This window comes from Penicillium antarcticum, assembly GCF_028974205.1.
Source record: "Penicillium antarcticum strain IBT 31339 chromosome Unknown utg000002l_segment0_segment0, whole genome shotgun sequence".
Lineage (NCBI taxonomy): Eukaryota > Fungi > Ascomycota > Eurotiomycetes > Eurotiales > Aspergillaceae > Penicillium > Penicillium antarcticum.
Window position 1 is genome coordinate 3,419,463 of NW_026695300.1, and position 18,483 is coordinate 3,437,945.

At 50.7% G+C, this 18,483-nt stretch overlaps 8 protein-coding genes across 8 annotated transcripts; all 8 read left to right on the forward strand.

The window, feature by feature from the left end:
• Positions 1-972: 972 nt before the first annotated feature.
• Positions 973-1,746, forward strand: N7508_002264 (uncharacterized protein; the record flags this gene model as incomplete). The annotated part of the gene is made up of 1 exon (XM_058460330.1): positions 973-1,746. One exon carries the CDS (start codon positions 973-975, stop codon positions 1,744-1,746), a length of 774 nt encoding a protein of 257 aa, XP_058323862.1.
• A 1,038-nt stretch (positions 1,747-2,784) lies between these two features.
• Positions 2,785-3,405, forward strand: N7508_002265 (WW domain-containing protein; the record flags this gene model as incomplete). Its single annotated transcript, XM_058460331.1, has 1 exon — positions 2,785-3,405. One exon carries the CDS (start codon positions 2,785-2,787, stop codon positions 3,403-3,405), a length of 621 nt encoding a protein of 206 aa, XP_058323863.1.
• A 199-nt stretch (positions 3,406-3,604) lies between these two features.
• On the forward strand, positions 3,605-4,785 carry N7508_002266 (CaiB/BaiF CoA transferase family protein; the record flags this gene model as incomplete). The annotated part of the gene is made up of 2 exons (XM_058460332.1): positions 3,605-3,656; positions 3,704-4,785. 2 exons carry the CDS (start codon positions 3,605-3,607, stop codon positions 4,783-4,785), a joined length of 1,134 nt encoding a protein of 377 aa, XP_058323864.1.
• Positions 4,786-5,642: 857 nt separating this feature from the next.
• Positions 5,643-6,114, forward strand: N7508_002267 (uncharacterized protein; the record flags this gene model as incomplete). The annotated part of the gene is made up of 2 exons (XM_058460333.1): positions 5,643-5,678; positions 5,728-6,114. The coding sequence occupies 2 exons, from the start codon at positions 5,643-5,645 to the stop codon at positions 6,112-6,114; spliced, it is 423 nt and encodes a 140-aa protein (XP_058323865.1).
• Positions 6,115-6,954: 840 nt separating this feature from the next.
• Positions 6,955-8,046, forward strand: N7508_002268 (uncharacterized protein; the record flags this gene model as incomplete). The annotated part of the gene is made up of 1 exon (XM_058460334.1): positions 6,955-8,046. One exon carries the CDS (start codon positions 6,955-6,957, stop codon positions 8,044-8,046), a length of 1,092 nt encoding a protein of 363 aa, XP_058323866.1.
• An 899-nt stretch (positions 8,047-8,945) lies between these two features.
• On the forward strand, positions 8,946-10,952 carry N7508_002269 (putative chromatin assembly factor 1 subunit A; the record flags this gene model as incomplete). The annotated part of the gene is made up of 3 exons (XM_058460335.1): positions 8,946-9,620; positions 9,670-10,802; positions 10,853-10,952. 3 exons carry the CDS (start codon positions 8,946-8,948, stop codon positions 10,950-10,952), a joined length of 1,908 nt encoding a protein of 635 aa, XP_058323867.1.
• A 641-nt stretch (positions 10,953-11,593) lies between these two features.
• N7508_002270 (uncharacterized protein) lies at positions 11,594-16,290 on the forward strand (the record flags this gene model as incomplete). Its single annotated transcript, XM_058460336.1, has 4 exons — positions 11,594-11,630; positions 11,684-12,981; positions 13,038-13,147; positions 13,197-16,290. 4 exons carry the CDS (start codon positions 11,594-11,596, stop codon positions 16,288-16,290), a joined length of 4,539 nt encoding a protein of 1,512 aa, XP_058323868.1.
• Positions 16,291-17,057: 767 nt separating this feature from the next.
• N7508_002271 (PP1-complex regulatory subunit GLC8) lies at positions 17,058-18,074 on the forward strand (the record flags this gene model as incomplete). Its single annotated transcript, XM_058460337.1, has 2 exons — positions 17,058-17,902; positions 17,969-18,074. 2 exons carry the CDS (start codon positions 17,058-17,060, stop codon positions 18,072-18,074), a joined length of 951 nt encoding a protein of 316 aa, XP_058323869.1.
• Positions 18,075-18,483: the final 409 nt, after the last annotated feature.

An 18,483-nucleotide genomic window follows, 5' to 3' on the forward strand; every position in this document is an offset into this window, starting at 1 on the left:
TGTCATTCCCTGTCTGGGTATTATCGTATCTTTTTTTTTACATTCTCTGCAATAGACGGATTGAAATGTTAATTGAATATATTAAAACAAATCTATTGACACAGTATTCTATCTAAGTCCTCAAGCGTAAACCGTATGGAAAGATCGTGCTCACTCGGAGTCGCCTTTTAGACCGCCGCGTTGGATAGCTCTTGTAATTTACGGTACGAGTCTGAAATGTCGTGTAGTGTACTGTACACTTGCACGAAACTATCCCACACACGCTACTTCATTCCTTGGCTGTCAGTATTCCGTCGTTTTTAAGAGGTCACAAAAGCCTAGCTCGGCATAATTGGAGCCACTATAAAGAGACCCCCGACCAAGGATTCGATGTCTTCCATTCTAGTGCCAAAGGTCCTTGTCGCCATACGGGCTTGAGAATAGCTGTTTGAGGTGGTTCAATCTCAGTGTGATTGATATACTGTGATACTGGAAATCGAGTTTACCTTCAATCTCTCGCGCTTTGTCTACCCTACGACTTCATCTCAAGCGAACCCCCGCGGTATCAGGTAATATTTCCGCCAACCTTGCATTGCCCTCGTATCTTCGAGAAACTGGCCTAAATTCCGGTAATCTATTTCGTAGTCGTAAGGACCCGTATCTTGAAACATACTGATTATATCCTCGGATTAGTGCATTTAAAATTTAGCGGAACACCACTACAACTCATCATACCTCGTAAATTAATGTATCATAGATATCTCAAGAAGCAGTCATCCATGCTGTGTAATTGGTCGCCGGTGCGAAGGGCCTCGTGTTGGGCTATTCATCCACCTCATCACGTTGAAGTCCGCGTCCCTTAGAACCTATGAAAGACTTCAAGTGTTGAGCATGTGACTGTGCCAGGGCTTGAGGTCTGACACGAGGATGACGCTATATATTGGGCATGGCAAAGACCATGAGAACCTCGCTCCTCTATACACGTATACAGCCATGGCTTGCGACACCAGTCCTAAACTTGCGGTTCTTGTTGACGCTGAAAATGCGCAGTATTCCATCATTCGACTCTTGTTCACAGAGATCGCAAAATATGGAACAGCTCATGTAAAGCGGGCCTACGGGGACTGGACCGATCAAAGTTTGAAAGGCTGGAGCAATGAGCTTCTAAATCAGTCTATCCAGCCTATCCAGCAGTTTGCGTATACTCATGGCAAAAATTCAAGCGACTCAGCTATGATCATAGACGCGATGGACCTCTTATACTCGAGTCGCTTCGATGGCTTCTGCCTTGTCTCTAGCGACAGTGACTTTACCCCATTAGCCACTCGAGTGCGCGAGTCTGGGCTCATGGTATTCGGATTTGGAGAGCGCAAGACACCTAAAGCTTTTGTCGCTGCGTGCGACAAATTTGTCTATACGGAAGACCTTGTCCACCCTTCAGGGCTTGTGTCGCATTCAGATAGGGCTGAAGTTCCCCCAGGTCATACTTCAGTCCACCAGGCCAACGAAGATGATCACCTTGCTATTCGGCAGCAGAACATGGCAGAGATCCCTCTCGATAACAGTGGGTGGGCTAGACTATCTGATGTTAGTGAGCATCTCACAACTCAGCACCCGGAATTCAGCATCTCTACACACGGATATTCCAAGCTCAGCAAGCTACTGTCGGACTTGCCTGGTTTTGATATTGAACGTCGTCCTTCTCAAGCAGAAGCACCCCCGGAATTATACGTACGAAAGCGGGAAGCTTCTCCTGGATCTGCATAAGTCTGACTTATTCTGTATCTATCAATACCTATGAACTTACCGTAGTTTGCTTTATTAGCTGCGAAGTAGTAATCTAATTCATGTTTTGAAGTGTTCTCTTGGGCGAGCCATATCAGCTATCTTACAGTACGCGACTACTTCCTTTCCACCTAGACAATGACTTTCAGCACGATTCAGTATTTGGAACTGAATTCAGTCAGAAATGGATTAGCGTGTTTCGGAATAGGGTTCGATAAAGATTCTATGAGAGCAGGGTGGTGAAACTAATTTCGATCCATCCTATACAGGGACAAACACAAGGCTGGCGAAATCGAGATGGTTTCATGTATTATTACAGCACCATAACACTACCTCACTGACGACAACTCAATAATTACGACAACAGTATTGCCGGGACCATAGTACGGTGAGCCAAACAGGTAAAAGTCAGGCAGACCTATTATCTGGCAATAAACGTCAAGTAGTAAGAGTAATGGCGGTATAGCTAAGATAAACGTGCTCAAATTTGAAAAAGGATGTCTGGGGGCATGTATTAGTGATTAAGCCTTGGCCAGGGCTTTCATTCGAACCGAGAGACTTGCCTAGATTGCGCGAAACAGGTCGAGGCTGTGAGAAGCTGAATGGTACACAGTTCATGCAAGGATAGCTTTGCTTTGTTCAGGACATGAAACTAGTCGCTTTGTCCCTTAAGTATTTTTGATATGAGAAAAGTCTATCCTTAATCGTGAACAAAGGGGCTTGATGACTGTTTTACTCAAAATAAGTTGAAGACCTGAGATTGCATCCGTTGCCAGGTTCACGAATGGCCGCACTCCTATTGTAATGGCGGTTCGACAAAGAACATAAACAGTAGGCTATCTCGCAGCCTATGCTTCTTTGTTGTTTGTCTGGTCTACCGTGGATGGTATAAACATACATAGTGCCTCGACGTCTCTGCTAAAACAATCTAGTATCATCGGCCCAGCCAGTATCCAAACAGATTGCAAGCAAAATCCATCCATCCCTTTTGTATCTATATATTATAGCACCTTATCTAAAATGGGCTTTCTCCGCAAAATCAACGGCAAAATTCACGATAAACCCCAAAACGCTGCAACAGACTCTATAAACCCTTCCGAACCCGAACCCCAACCGAATTCGGACGCATATCCATCCGGACCAAGTGAAGGCCACGACCAACGCTACCAACCCTACAAACCAGCTCCAAACCACGGCTATGGCACCACAAGTGCCGGCTGTAGTTTGCCCACGCGCATATATCCGGCCTTTCCAAATTTCGCAGCTCTCGATCCAGATAGTGTGCCTTACCCGTGGTCTATGCAATTTGATCCGTCCTCAGGACGTACTTACTACGTAAACTCTGAGACTGGTGAATCGACATGGTTTCCTTTTGTTGTTTCTGCTACTCTTGAGGCCGCTGATGCGAATGATTTGATTGAGCGTCCTACGAAACATAGTGGAAATAAACGTCTTGGGGGGAATAAATCTGATGATTCAGAGGATACTCGAGCGCATGATTTGGTGGGTAAGCTTAAGAGGAGATCAAAGGGGTTGAAATCCAAGGTGAAGGGTGCATTTCATGGGAAGAATGGGAGTGAGGAGGACGAGGACTCTTCTTCCTCTTCTGAATCCGACTCTGGCTCTGATGCCGGTAGCTAGGGCTTTGATATTGGTGACTGTGACTTGGATATTGATTTTTGATTATGCATAGTGAGTATAGGAAACAGGAAACAGAGTCCAATGCCGATCTGATACACATGGTTCCCCGCAGCCGAGGTCCGTGGATACTCGGCTGCGGAGTAACTTAAGTCGAACCTCTTTCAACTTCATACCTGCAATAGTTTTACATCTACACACAATGGCTCCATTGAAAGGCATTAAAGTCATTGAATTAGCTGGTCTAGCTCCAGGTACGCAGTCAACCCCCTACCAAGAAACACAATTAACCACTCCCTAGGCCCCTTCGCTGGTCTCCTCTTAGCCGACTACGGCGCGTCTGTACTCCGCATAGACAGACCAGGAAGTGTCGGCGCAGACCAGCTAACTAGAAATAAGACATCAATCACACTAGATTTGCGCGATGAAAACTCGCGAAGTGTCCTCATTCGCCTGCTCACAAGAGCAGATGTATTGATCGACCCATTCCGACCAGGCGTCCTCGAGCGCCTCGGTCTATCCCCAACAGAAGTTCTCCTGAGGCATAACCCGCGATTGATAGTCGCGCGCATGACGGGTTTCCGCCGGGATGGAAAATACAAAGACATGGCCGGCCACGACATAAACTACATCGCTGTATCAGGCGTGCTGTCCATGCTCGGCCGCGCCAATGAAAAGCCCTACGCTCCAGGAAATATCCTAGGCGACTTCGCCGGCGGCGGAGCAATCTGCTTCCAGGGAATTCTGTTAGCACTTATCTCACGCTCGCATACTGGCCGCGGGCAAGTAGTGGAAGCGAACATGGTCGATGGTTCAGCCTACCTGGCAACGTTCCCGCGACTGGCGCGTCAAACTCCAGCTTGGGGTGCGCCGCGAGGGGAGAATCTGCTCGACAGTGGGTGTCCCTACTATGATACATACGAGACGAAAGACAGTGGCAAATACTTCGCTATTGGGGCGTTGGAGCCACAGTTCTACGCGGCGCTGCTGCATGGACTGAATCTCGACCCGAAAACGACACCCAAGCGTGAAGACCGCGCTAATTGGCCTGCCCTACGGGACATCTTCGCCCGTCGATTCAAGGAAAAGACCCGCGCAGAGTGGGAGGCGGTCTTTGACGGCACAGATGCATGTGCAACTCCCGTGCTGGAGCAAGATGAACTCGAAGCATCAGGCTACGAGCAACGGCCCATTGTGCACTTGGCGAGTACACCCGCAGCCACGATCCTAGCCGATAATGGTGGGTGGAGTGGTGGGGGACTTTTACCGGGTGATGGAGGCGCGGAGACTCTTAGGGTGTGGATGGGGTGGGAGCAAGACAAGGACTTCGCCGTTCGAGGGGATGGGGCGTTATTGCCGGCGAATGGCAGGACTAAACTGTAGCCCGGCATGTCCCCGCTAGTTGACGCTAGTTTAGGGTGGTTTGGCACTTGCATTGTAGATAGGTCTCTTTGATGTCTTGCATGTTCTTTCCCGTAAGACATCAGCTGAATTAGCCCATTGCCGGGCATTGGTTACATCACACTATCTGTTTCTGGTTTTGGATCTGTGCCTGGTCAGTGTCAATGTTTCATCAGGAACTGACCGCAAACCCGGATACGCCGAAACATGTTGACGTCATGACTCCCCCACAGCTGAGATAATCAGACCATATAGTGTGGCGCAGTGTATTGCTGTTACGAGAGTAATGGAGCCCATGGAATTCTTAGGGTTTGGTATGAACTGTGTCTTTTGCCTTCAAGGGCGGAACTGCCTAAGCGAAGGGGTTATAGCGTCATATTCCTTGCTCAGGTATGCGCTAAAACAGCCCTGGAGCCCTTGGATTGAAGAAATAGCCGAATGCGAATAACATTAGCCCTGTTCAAAGCAATTCTCACAGTAAGCTCTCTTAGTATGCTCTGCGGAGATGTATACCCCGCATTGTTCATATTAGGACCAGCTCGCGGACATCGGTCCTCGGTCTTAAAAGGCGGCTTGTATTGAACCGGCCGTAATGGGTACTTGGGCAGCGACCTCGTAAATAAGATCATATATTCTACAAAAGTATGGAGTAGAAGCCGAAAGAACCTCTATAGACCCAACGTCCAGACAAGCATTGCAGCAATGGTATACGCGGCAGTCCCCACCCAGATGATCATCCTGCCTATCAAAGAGGACGCGCAAATCGACGCACCTCGACTAAGCAAGGCCAGCTCTGGTTGCAGATTCTGAGTGTTCTGGAACACTGGCCTGGGGACGACATGTGGAGGATCCAGGCCAGGTCCATCTTCACGTCGGTGAGTGAACGAATCAGCCACGGCTGGGATCACCGCTGCAGCCACGCAGAAAAGTAATACTGTCCTCTCGCCCGTGAACCTTCCAGTTCTAGTCAGTCTGCACCAGCACTATGCCCTGCTTGCCTCCCCTGAGTGGCAGGAGATTACGAAAACTTTGACCTTGATTTCGCCCGGCTCGCACTCGGACGCTAGCTCGCTCACGATCTGCCATGCCATGATTTCCGAGTTCTCACCTAACCCCGGAGCCTTAGGGAACGGAGCGCCCGTTACGGGGACGGCTCTTTACCTGACTGCGGACCCCGTGGCTCGGGAGAAGACGTGGGCACTGTGGACCGGTATTGGTGCCAATGTGCCTGGCTGCAATGGTGTTACGGACGGGTGGATGGTGGAGCCGGATGATGGCTACAGCCCCTGCTTTGTGGTTTATTTGGACTAGGAAAGTCTCGAGATCCACGACGCATATCATCACTCCAAGCATTTCCGTTGACGTGCTATTATTCTCGGTGCGAATAATCACGGGTTTCGGGAAATGTGGTCATGTCGCCTTCTACTCACGTGCTCGGGAGGCGAATCGGTAGGGCTGAGGCATGTGTAAGGTAGCATTCAAGAAAGAAGTGACATCCAAATGACAAGAGAAAGACTGAAAGTGAAACATTGCTGTAACTCTGTACAGTAGCTGTATTGCGCCAGCCTCAGTGTGGCTTTGCAAAGTACTCCACCAGCCAAATTGGGTGTCAAGGTACTTTGTCCGCCGTGTTCCGTATCGACCAATCAATCTGCCCAACCAAGGAACGGACGGTCAAAGTCCTCTTTCTCCCCGATCTAACTCTCCCCTTAAGGTCCATACTCGGCTTGCTCTCGCTTCTTGATTGCTTTTTGCCTTTCTTTCGCTCTCGTTGCAAGACCTCACCTTCTTACCTGTGGTGCCTCGTGTGCGCCCCCCGACCCTCGCCTCACACCACCCCGATTGTCCACCCCATTGCACTTTTACTACACAGGCGCTGGTGCAGCATTCAGGCGTACAATCTCAGCCTTCCGCTTAAGACCTCCCGAATTGGACTGTGCAGCAGCGTACTGCAGTGGGAGCTGAAACCGCATCTCCTTACCCGTCAGCCGCGCGCATCGGAGACGCAAAGGACCACTTTTGCCAAGTCACAACCCAACATCCCACCTCCTGAGATAATTCACAGGTCCTATTGCGATTTGGTGAATATTCTGGATTCCTGGAGCAGTCGCACGTTGGGATTATATGGCTAGTGTCTTATCCCCGCCCAACATGACTGAATTTCGAATGCCCCTCCACCAGGGCCCTCCAGCCCGGAAGCCTCTCGCCGGTCCCCAGCCTGGCTATGGCTACCAGCCGTACGATGCTCCTCGAGGCCAGCTTGCTCCCCATCTCGCTGGACCCCAGACTACCCATAGTCGGACTCGCACAACCTCCTCTACCGTTCTGCCATACCACCAAGGTTCTCACCACTACCACGGCGCTCCTCCTCCTCCTCCTCCTGTTCCCCAAACCATGACTCTCCCACACCATCCTCCTTCTCGTCGCATGTCCAGCACCACCACTTCCACCTCGTCTACTGGCAACCACCCCATGGCGCATGGCGCGCCAAGTGTTTCAGATATTCGGCGCACGGCCTCTTCGCGCTCCGCCAATTCCCAGCTTGGATATGTGGCCCTGATGCGGCGGCAAAAGGCGACTGTCTGGTGCGATCGCGCACAGCCAGAAGACGCTAGGTTGCGCGAGCAAGCGATGCGTGACAAGAAGCGAGCGTACCTCGAAGTCCACGGATCAGGCGCTGGCCGGGCAGGAACCCTGGCTAGTGGAAAGATCCGCCATGGACCCAAGGGTGCAGCAGACTTCTCGCCTTCCAACCTTGTGGGCGCCAAGGTCCCTGTGCGATTAAGTGCGAATGAGATCGGTGACGGGGAAGATGACGCCCTCAGCAGCGATGGTGGCGCAATTCACCGACGCACTGGTAGCGGGCGGAGCTCGCTTGGAAGCCAAACTCGTTATCCCAGCGGATACTCGCGGCAGCAAGGCACAATGGGCAGTAACAGCACACCTCCAAACGAAAAGACCGATCTTCCCGAGGTGTCAGAAAATCGACCTGCTGAGATCCAAGCGGAGGAGAAGAGCAGACTGTCTTCTTTGGTCAAGGATGATGCTGCAACAACACACAGCAGCGAGCAAGAGCAAGACGATTTTGTTGGCGACATGGAAGCTCCAAATGCAGCCAACACAGCAGCCCAGAAGGCCAAGAAGGCAGATGAGTTGCGACGACGAGGCAGTGTGGACGAACGGACTACTTCCATGACAAATGTGCGGCTGTTCGTTGCAAATCCAGATGCCGACAGCGACTGAGCCCATTCTACCTCCACTCAATATTTATATCTGCCTACCTTCTTGCCCTTTGTCTTCTCGCCAGATCCTGCCTTTACTTCTTATGATTTCTACATGATTTCTTTCACCGTACTTACTGCACATAATACCTCCCCGGCTGCAATTCCAATTCTGGCATGTCTGGCAAGTCTTGATGATTTGACCAAAGTGTCGTCCATGTTCTGTTCATATTTCTTTGCGCTTTTATTGTCTCGTTCTTATTCCCTTCAAGCGCTGCTTTGCTGTCTCCCAGGGCTTCCTTGTTCTGCTGTATATCCTTGATGGCACTGTGGGTCTCTACGGATTGGCTACCTGGGTTGTCTTTGGGCTTTTGTGGCTGCATATGGGGTCATCCTGGCGTTGATCTGGCATAGCTTCTCTTTTATCTAGAGATAGTAATAGTACACCAATATTTACTCAATTATGCTATAATTGATAGATTAGTATCATTCAACCCCTTCCACAAGCCACAAGAAAATTCAATTTGGAATTTAGAATCATTGGTGCAATAAACAATGAAATTCCCTGCCAACACTCTACTGTATAGAGCCCCCACGCAAGTTGCGAGATGGCCATTAGCTAAGCACACACGTTATCGGTCGCGCATCGCGATCCATTAACGCGTCTCCCTGTCAGGCACAACTCCTTCCGATGAAGTCGCTTCCCCAGCGGAGCCAACTTGTCCTGCATACCGTATACTGTGCACTACACCTTACATTCCACCATCCTATTCCCTTCTTACCAACACCCATATCCACCAACTGAAAACACGACCATCACACGACCATCACACGGCAACTACACCCTTAATCCCTATCTCATTGGACCACAGCAGTCGACCAGAGTCTTGACTTGTGGTCGCTATGCTAGAATTACCGTCCATGGATTCCAATACCAGTCTATCACCGATGTCCCCGGCCCAACCAATTCCCGCATCGCCATCTGCAGGTGCAGGTCCGAGAAAACGATCCATTCATGAAGTTGATGATGCCACTACCCCTTCTCCGAATGCAAAGCGGCCTTTGACGGAATATACGGCTGAGAACCAGGAGAATCGTGACCCTTCACATTCTGATGAGGCTGCTCCTCCTGCGGATAATTTTAGGAATTCGTTCCCAAGACCGACTGTTGAGATTGTTGTGAGGAAGTCTTCTAGTGGGCAAAACTCGCCAAATACTGCTTCGAATGCTGAGCCTGATACATCTGCTTCTAAGAAGCGGAAGGCTGCGACTGCGAACAAGGATGCTAAGCAACAAGAGAAGGATGCGAAGGAGCGTCAGAAGCAGGAGGAGAAGGTGAAGAAGGAGGAAGAGAAGGCTAAGAGGGAAGAGGAGAAGGCTAAGCGGGAAGAAGAGAAGCGATTGAAGGCTGAAGAGAAGAAGAAGCGTGATGCTGAGCGTGACGAGGAAAAGAGGAAGCGGGAGGCTGAACGGGAGGAAGAGAAGAAACAGCGTGAAGAGAAAAAGAAGGCTAAGGAGGATGAAAAAGCTGCGAAGGAGGCTGCCAGAGAAGAGGAGAAGCGCAAAAAGGATGAGGAGAAGGTGAAGAAGGCTCGGGTAGGTTGTCTCTGCAGGCGCGAACATTCAGACATGCTTACCCATCTAGTCACAAATGCGGTTGAACTCTTTCTTTACCAAACCTCCAACCAACTCTGCTCCCTCGGAACAGAGCACTACGACTGCGTCGCCTATGAAACCTTCGGCTTCCAATGATATCATTGACGAAATGCCCCGGGACCAGAAGTCGGATTATGAGCGGGTATTTCCTACCTTCTTCTTGCAGTCACATACAACAGTGGCACCCCCTCATCGATTTGGGCGTGACTCTGGAGCACTAGAGCATGTACGCCAAACAGTCGATGCGTGTCTGAATGCTGATAGCTCAGCACAACCACGACCATTCCGTCCTTCCGAAGTTTTTAATATGATTCCGTTCCATCGCAAGAGAGGCCGGGCGACCGCTTCTGTCAAGGACATTTTCTTGCAACTGCAAAAACCCGGGGAACATGCAACGCATATTTCCCAGACTTTGAGCAATGGGCCTACTACGAGACCGGAAGATCTCCTGCGCAAAGTAACTATGAAGTCACTGAAGTTCGGCGAGGATATACGCCCTCCTTATCAGGGAACTTTTACTCGTCGTGTGTCCGCTTCATCCGCAAAAAGACTCTCGCGAAACCCATACTATCGAGGCTTGCCGGAAACAGATTATGATTATGACTCGGAGGCAGAATGGGAGGAGCCTGAAGAGGGCGAAGAGCTGGACTCAGAAGAGGAAGAGGAGGGCAGTGATGGCGAAGAAGATGATCTTGACGGTTTCCTTGATGACGAAGACGATGCTCCTGCCGATGGCAAGCGTCGTTTAATCGTCGGTGACCTCGAACCTGTCTGCAGTGGCATCCAGTGGGCTGCCGATGGAGTTGATCCCGAGCTCCAGGTATATCGAATTCAAACCATCTCCGATGCGGTCAAGTTGCCCATCGATCCTTTTTCAACTGCCTACTGGGAAAAGCCCAAGCCGGCATCGACTGCAAAGGCTGCCGTTGCTGGCGCTTCTGGTCGCGCAACACTTAACGTCTTCCGTGTTCCTGTTGTCCCTGGTGGACCAGTGAGCACTGCTCTACCCCCAAATTCGAAAGCCAAGCGACCATTCCCACCAGAGCAACTTGGTGAATTCAAAGAGGCTGTTGAAGGAAATGATCTCAGCAAGATCGGGTTGGTCGAGATCTTAAAGAAACGGTTTGTTCTCCGAACCCCCGCTTCCGTACACTATGCTAACATTTATATAGATTCCCCAAGGTTTCCAAAGAGACGTTGAAAGCCACCATCGACCTGGTCGCTGTTCGCGTGGGAGACAAGGAGGCTGACAAGAAATGGACATGTCGGTGATGCCCTAAGATATTGCGTACACTTGCATGAGTATGAACGGACTTAGGATTGGCGACATGTCTTATGAACCATTTTCACCTGGTTGTATGTTTCTCGGGGTGTCCCGGGTTAGCTGCATGGATTAAGAGCCGGCAGACCCGATTGTGCGCGTGTTGTAGTATATCAAGTATTGTATCCCTGCATATGAGAGTTTGCCACTCATGTCCAAGCGTGGAATTATTTTTCCCGATCATTTCTCTCCGGTCGTTTGTACTGTATTACTGGGATATGTTTCATAGAAAGAATGTTGTATTGCATACAGCTCAAGTTCTAGAAGTACATCTGAGGTATAAAACAGACGCTGACTCCGCAAGTTGAGGGGGGCGACGGACGAATGAGGGGGGACTGTCCACCTCACTCATGCATTGCCAACGCATCGACTTGTACTCGGTACCTCCTTGTTAAGATCTCTCGAGTCAACTGTGGGCTTCTTCACCATCTCCCCCTCTCTCTCTCTTTTCATCACCTTCATCCTGGACCTGGACTGTCCCGATCGAGTGCATCGGCACTCCTCTGAGAACCAGCTGGTTTTCCTCCCGATCGAACCATGCGATAAAGACCTTTCGCCAGCTCGGGGGGGTTTGCGACTGTCTACTGTCGAAATGGTGGAATCCGACGATTACTCTTTGGCGGTAGCCAGTATGTTGGGGATTTCCCCCCCCTATTGCAGCCCAACCTAACAACACCAACAGTGCAATTACCTGCTTCCCCGGCTAACCTACCATGTGACTCGCGGGCGCAAGATCCCACATCGGTGCCTTTGCCTCCATCTCCATCTCCATCTCCAATGTTGCTACCGGTAAACGTGGGGACAGGTGAGTGCGGTGGCTCGGGCCGTTCCAGTCCCAGGGTTATGGCCACTCCCAATGGAAACAATGCTATGCCTCCCCAGGTCTCCTTTGAGGAATTTGCCACCCGCTACCACCAAACCCAGCGCAAGCAGGCCCAAAGGAAACGACTGGAGAAGCGTCTGCGCGCTACTAAGGTGTCTGTTGGCGTCTCCGCGCGCATGATCCGTGTCGGGCTCACTTCACAGCGCGGTCTGGTTGAAGCCCTCCGGCACGATGACAAGGCCAATTTCGTTGCTCTATACCACACACTCCATGATATCCAGGAATCGTGTCGCTCACCCCTGAACGATGACCACGCAGACTCAGACTCCATGGACCTCCCGTCCGGCACGGACGTTGATCGTTTCCCGGATTTCCTTCACCAGATGAGCCCGCAGTCCCGGGCGGACTTCCTTGAGATTCTGCGGCTGGTCCGCTCTGACCCTCATTTCTTGGTCGACCGGTTACGAGGCCTGTCTTCGTCTCAACTGGCCGCTTTTACCTCCCCGGCTACTATTCTGGACTCCAGTGATCCTGCTTTTCCTTCTACCTCGCGTGCGCGCGGCCAGTCCTATCTTAGCCGGATCCAGGCTCAGTCAGCTGCTTTCAAGGACCACGCGCTTGCCTTTGAGAGGACTGATCCACTGTCTATACTTCTCTTTAACGTTTTTGCTGCCCCCTTGGATCCAGACACCGCCGAGTCCCGCTTACGAATGGACGTGTGGTCTTCTGTCTGCGCTCAACTAATCTCCCATGGAAGTAGTAGATATTACCCTCTCATCGGCCAGGTTCTTACTTCCTGGTCTACCGGCAGCAATTGGAAAGCCCGCCCCAAATTTGAACTTTACCTTATGGATATTTTGCAAACCGGTGCTTTTCTTTTGGAGCCTATTACTGCACCTTCCGGTTTGGATTTTGATATGGATGCCTTGGATCCACTGCGCACCGACGTTGCAGAGGAGTTCTTTGCTTCCGCTGTGGATGATCTGTTCCGCGTACTTGATGATCCAGACGGCGGTTTCCCCCACGCTGTTCTTCAATTTGCCAAGGCCGTTTTGTGCAAGCTCGATAGCCCTGAGAGCCGTACTCGCTTCTTGGAGTTTTTGTTTGTCCAGTGGTTCTTTTCCAGGTTCCTCTATGGCGCGTTGACGTATCCTGAGGTATGTGTCTTTGGGCCATGATGCTCTTGTGAGGCTGACGGCAATTCTCTCGATAGACGCACGGTCTCCTCCTCGACTTCCATATCCGAAAGGATGCCCGCGAGAAGTTGTTGAATCAGGTCGGGCACCGTGCCTACTCTCAAGTATTTGCTGTTTTGCGCTCAATGTAAGTCCTTCCTTTTGTCAACGTTGGGTGTTGGGACTGACTACTCAAGGCATCATTTCTCGATCCCCCGTCAAATCATCAAGGAACGTGTTGAGAACATGCTCTCCCGTTTCCAGACCTCGCTCCCTCAAGTATCGGTTGATTCCTCTATTCCTCTACAATCACTACCCCCTCAACGAACCCCATCCTCGACTTTCCTTATGATGTCTTCTTTGGATGTTCTCACCCTTCTAGACGCTCTTTTCCAGCAGTCATCCTCTGCTTCTTCTTTGCATTCTCCTGCATCTGCATCTATGCATTTCCCAACCATCTCACCTTCATTCAGCATTCGCCCAGAGTCCATGGAATCTGCATTAAATCGTTCAAAATATGACACCTCAAGACCGACCTCAAACAACGGTTCTATATTCTCACTCAGCTCATCCATATTAGCCGCAGGCAATGGACTGAGTGAAAAGGCAGCTCGAATCCGCTTTGAGCTGACGGACCTGGATCACCCTAATGAGCGTTTGAGTCTAGAGCACCCCTCAAACGAGCATTGGGCTATATTCTCGGTTGCTGCAGACGGCCATGGTCTGACCTGGAGTCTTCTTCCTGAAACTAAAGATGAAGATGGCACATCTAAAGGTCTAATTATTGAAAGTGACGATGACGCACACTCCACTCTTGGACTAGACGAAAACCATGAAGCTTTGCAGACTGCAATCGTTCGCCTTGTTAAAGAAAATCGCATTCGAGACTCAGACGATGGATTTTTGCCTCGGAAACAGTCTGCCCTGTCTCTGAAGCAGCAGTTCAACCAGGCTATGTTCTCCTGCCACCATGACTCTGACTTTGTCGGTGCGCACTACTGGTGGAATGCTTCAAGGCAGCTTGGGCAGCGGGCAACACCAAGCTTAACTCGGTCGGACGATTCGTGGATACTCACTCCGATGCATGATTCTTACAGTCGCTCGTTGAACCAATCGCGAGCTGTCATCGAGCGGTGTGAGAGTGACTTCCTTTCTTTGGACCATAGCCTCCGCCGACTTCAGACTCAGGTCAAGGATCTCACGGCCACATTTTCTAAGATCCGTGACAAGATGTGGTACATGACTGATGTCAAGAATTCCATGAAATATGAAGAGGCGAAGCATGTGGCTATGGCTTTGAAAACCATGATATACTCCGCTCGACTATTCAGCCAATATCCTGAAGAACAAAGATCTCGCTACGGACCTCGATCACTAGGCGGCTCCTTGTTCCAGAAACCCGAGGTGCAGGTTATGAACATGATGAAGGCACCCAGTAGTCAAGGTGGACCGAACAAACTGTCAGATGAACAAGTTGAACTGACAAGGAAATGGTTGTCACTCAATGGTATTGAGAATTTCTGCAAAGGAGAAGAGCGAATCCACCGCTTCTGTTACGAGGTCCGGACGAGCATCAACAAACTAGTTGGTGAAACGATGGCCGAGACACCGGTGTTATGGGCGAGCGAGCTCTTCCAAAGGGAACGCTCAAGATATGAAGGCTACGGTACTCGCGCCTTTCCGGGCCTATCCATGCCTATGACCCCTCGCCCGTCAACAGCGAATGATGAGACAAACCATGCTTCCCATTTCTATGGGAGCAACTTACCCGTTCCTGATCCCATGTCTCGGTTTGCACCAGATGCTCCTTCACTGGGTCGCAAGCCGTCTATTCAGAGCATCATCTCCGATAAGTGGCAGCCTCAGCGAGACCTGCCGTCAATCGATGTTTCTTCCCTTGGAGGATCACCAGGCCGCCCTGCTTCAACATCGACTGGTGATACCTGCAGTACATTCTGGTCTGCGCCTCAGCGTTACCCCATGTATGCGGCAAGCGTATCAAGCGCTTACTCAAGGCCACCATCAATGTTCAGCGAAACGGCAGCCCGTCAGCCCCGTCGTATCGAACGCAAAACACAGGGCAAGACAGCGTTCATGGATGGCCTGAGACAGACCCTGACCAGTCTGCTTCTCAGTGACCTAGGCTCGCCGGTATGGAGTTGTGGCAGTGAAACGGACGCCTGGTTCGCCAATGCGCTGAACCAGAAGAGGATCCAGGTCGAGATGCGAAGACGCGCTGCTGTTCAGAGGTTCTACGCTGATTATGAAGGGCGGCCTCAGCAGCGTGGTTTGAAGGGTCGTCGGAGCAGGTCTCTTTCTGATCTCCGTGCTGCTGGTCATAAAGCTGCTAGTGCGGATGACTCGCCGATGCTATCACAGTCTTCTGATGGCCAGTCGGACTTTTCGTACAAGGCTGTTTTCCATCGGTTGATTGAGGTTTTCTCGCGTCATGGGAGTCCCTTTGTCAAACTCAACGCTCTACGCGATCTGCGATCGTTGGTGATTGCATCGCTTATTTCGCAAGACTCAAACTCAAGTACGGCTTTCGCTGCTGGGGAAATTGATATCCGGAGCAATCCTCAACAGCGCCGGTCGCGCCACAGCTTTTCGGATGTGCAACGGCGTAGCTTTCCCGAGATGGACACGGTGCTACCCACATCCACAACTGAGTCTGTTACTGGTGGCTCCAGACGATCCGACTACTCCACGCCATCCGAGTCACAGATCGTGGCAACGCTGCGGGACCTCATATTGGAAGTGAAGCCCAAAACCTTGTTCAGGGATCTACAATTCATCTCAGCATTCGTCCCAGCAGATCAACTAGACCAAACCCGAGGCACAGCTTTCCTCCAGTTTGGGTTAGCAGCACTAAGCCTCAAGGAAGAGATCTGCTACAGTCTAGTCGAGATTGCAGACCGCATCGTCTCCCAAGAACTGTCTCGGCGTCATCCCCCCTTCGCATCGGATTTCAAATCCCAACCGGGCCATGCCATCCAGGATGCAGCAGGCATGTGGATTATCACTGCGAAAGAGGGTAATCCCGTAGCACAGCGCGAGCTTGCTATTTTATACCTGACTCATCCCGAGCTCCTCCCGCGCGTGACCCTCCCTCTGACTCTTCCGCGGGATACGTTCAAGGCTGAGATGATGTATCGCCGAGACAAGGACTCAAAATCGGACCCGCAAAGCATGTGTCTGGCACTGCACTGGATGCAGTTGTCTGCCAGTGGGGGAGATACCCTGGCGCGAAATAGGCTTCGTGAGCGTGAGGAGTTTGACTCTATTGCATAGGGCTGTTATCACTGTTCATATCCCTGGTAATATTTATTGCCTAGGGCTTTTTCAGTCATTTTCATCGCTGGTTCGAGACTTGATTTACCTTTTTTTTTCTCTCTTTTTCTTTTTCATGTTGGTTTGGCTTTGCTCTGCATATATATCTATATACCCCCAGCGGGCGATGCAATCTATTTGGTGATTTTGAGGCATTCAGGGACTTTGGTGGTCTTGCCTAGGCCGTACAGCTAGGCTTGGACCGGGCCCATGACTAGCGTTCTTAAATACATTCAAAAATTTGGTGGTCGTTTCTACTTTAATTTATATCCCCTTGACCGTTCTGGAATAGCAGTTTTTGCTGTATGCGCCAATTTCTGTGGGCTGAAACTCAAAATGCATAATACAGAGGCTTATAGGGCGACAAACTTGGCGTAAGCAAGTAAAATGGTATGGTTTTTCCCTGTTGTAGAGAATACTTCACCCAGACAGGCAACTGAGGGAGGGCTACCCAAACGGGTTCAGGCATTGCTCGGGTGGATGATCGGGCCGACGTCATCGCCCCTCTTGACCTTATCAACTTCTTTTCTTTTCTCTTGTGACTTTAACACTGACTCTTTTGGTCTGACTCAGATTTCCTTCCCCAGCTTATCCCATCAGGTGCTCAGCCTCTTTGCAGCTGAGTCGCGGCTTGTGATAAAACAAGCCACACCATTTTGATTTCCCTCTCTCACTTTCCTACCTCTTCACCTGCACATCCCACCTTCTTTCCTATTTACAAACCCACCATGACGACCGCACCACACATGCCGGCAAAGGCGCACAGTTCTGACGACGTGCACGCACGACCAAAGGGTATATCCAAACCACGTCCACAGCTGCAACAAACGAAACTAACGGGTCCTCTCGAAGGCATCCTCAAGAACTCCAACTCCTTCACCGGACAAGCTCCCTCTCCCATGACAGCTACCTCCCCACCCTCCGTACCAATAATTTCCGAGCCCGAAGAAACAAAAGAACTCACCCTCCAAAATACCCTGCAAAACGCAGGCCGCCGGAGATCCTCCTCAACAACCGGCCCAGGAACAAACTCGCGCCGCCAGTCCGCCGCCAGCGGCATTGACGAGAACGAACCCCGCCTCAAATGGGATGAAGCAAACCTTTACCTAACCGAGCAAGAGCGCACAGCAAAGATGAAGATCGACGAGCCAAAGACCCCATACGCCCCGCACTATGACCCCGCCGAAGACGACGAACAAATCCGCCTCGACGAGGCTCAGGAATCCCTCCTGGACGCGCAGGGTATTGTCGTCGACGAGCTCGAGCTGGCCAAGCCCTCGCACCGCAAGGGTGTTTCCGAAGACGATATTCCGGATTTCGAACTTGGTGAGCCGGAGGAGAACTTCCAATCTGGCGCATCATCCGATGATCCTCGTGTCTTCCGCGACCGCAGTATGAGTATGGACTCGCACAAGAGTGAGAAGCATGTTCATGTCGGGGGTGGAGCGAATGGTGCTGATGCGCCTGTTGATGATCCGCTTTTGAGTACTGAGGAGGCTCGTGAGAAACATCGTCATTTCGAGGAGCAGCGGAAGAAGCATTATGAGATGCGGAATATTAAGGAATTACTTGCGTGAGTTCATGTCTGTGGGGGGGGGGTGGTTTTCTTTTGGTCTGATGCTAATATTTCTATTTCTAGTCACCCTGAGGATATGGACGAGGAAATGGACGATGATGATGGATCCGAGCCTGGTCCTCCCCCTCCTATGCCTCCTATGCCTCAGCGATTCCGCAGTGGACAATAGAAATAAATTCGGGTTCTCGCGTCATTTTCACTTCTTTGATATTCTCTGTTTACTCGCTTCCATCTCGGTGGATTCTCTTCATTTCATTGTGTCTTCGCATTAGTCTGCTTTCTGCTTCTTGCTCTGCTTTCTCCTCCATGTATATCCACCAGCGCAATTTTCTTCTCTTGGGTCTTCCATTCATTATCGCTTCTGCTCTTGTTCGACAAGCAACACTTCCGCCCTTCTCAAACCTACTTTTGTTCCTTTCGTGATACTTTCTCACAGGAGTTCAATGAACCAAACATCTGAAAATGGTCATTCCAAGTGGTAGGATTACTACTTTGACGTTTAATTAAGCTCTTGAGATCTGGCGATCTTTAATCGGCTTTGTACTACGTGACAGACAGAACACGACCTGTCGCCGATC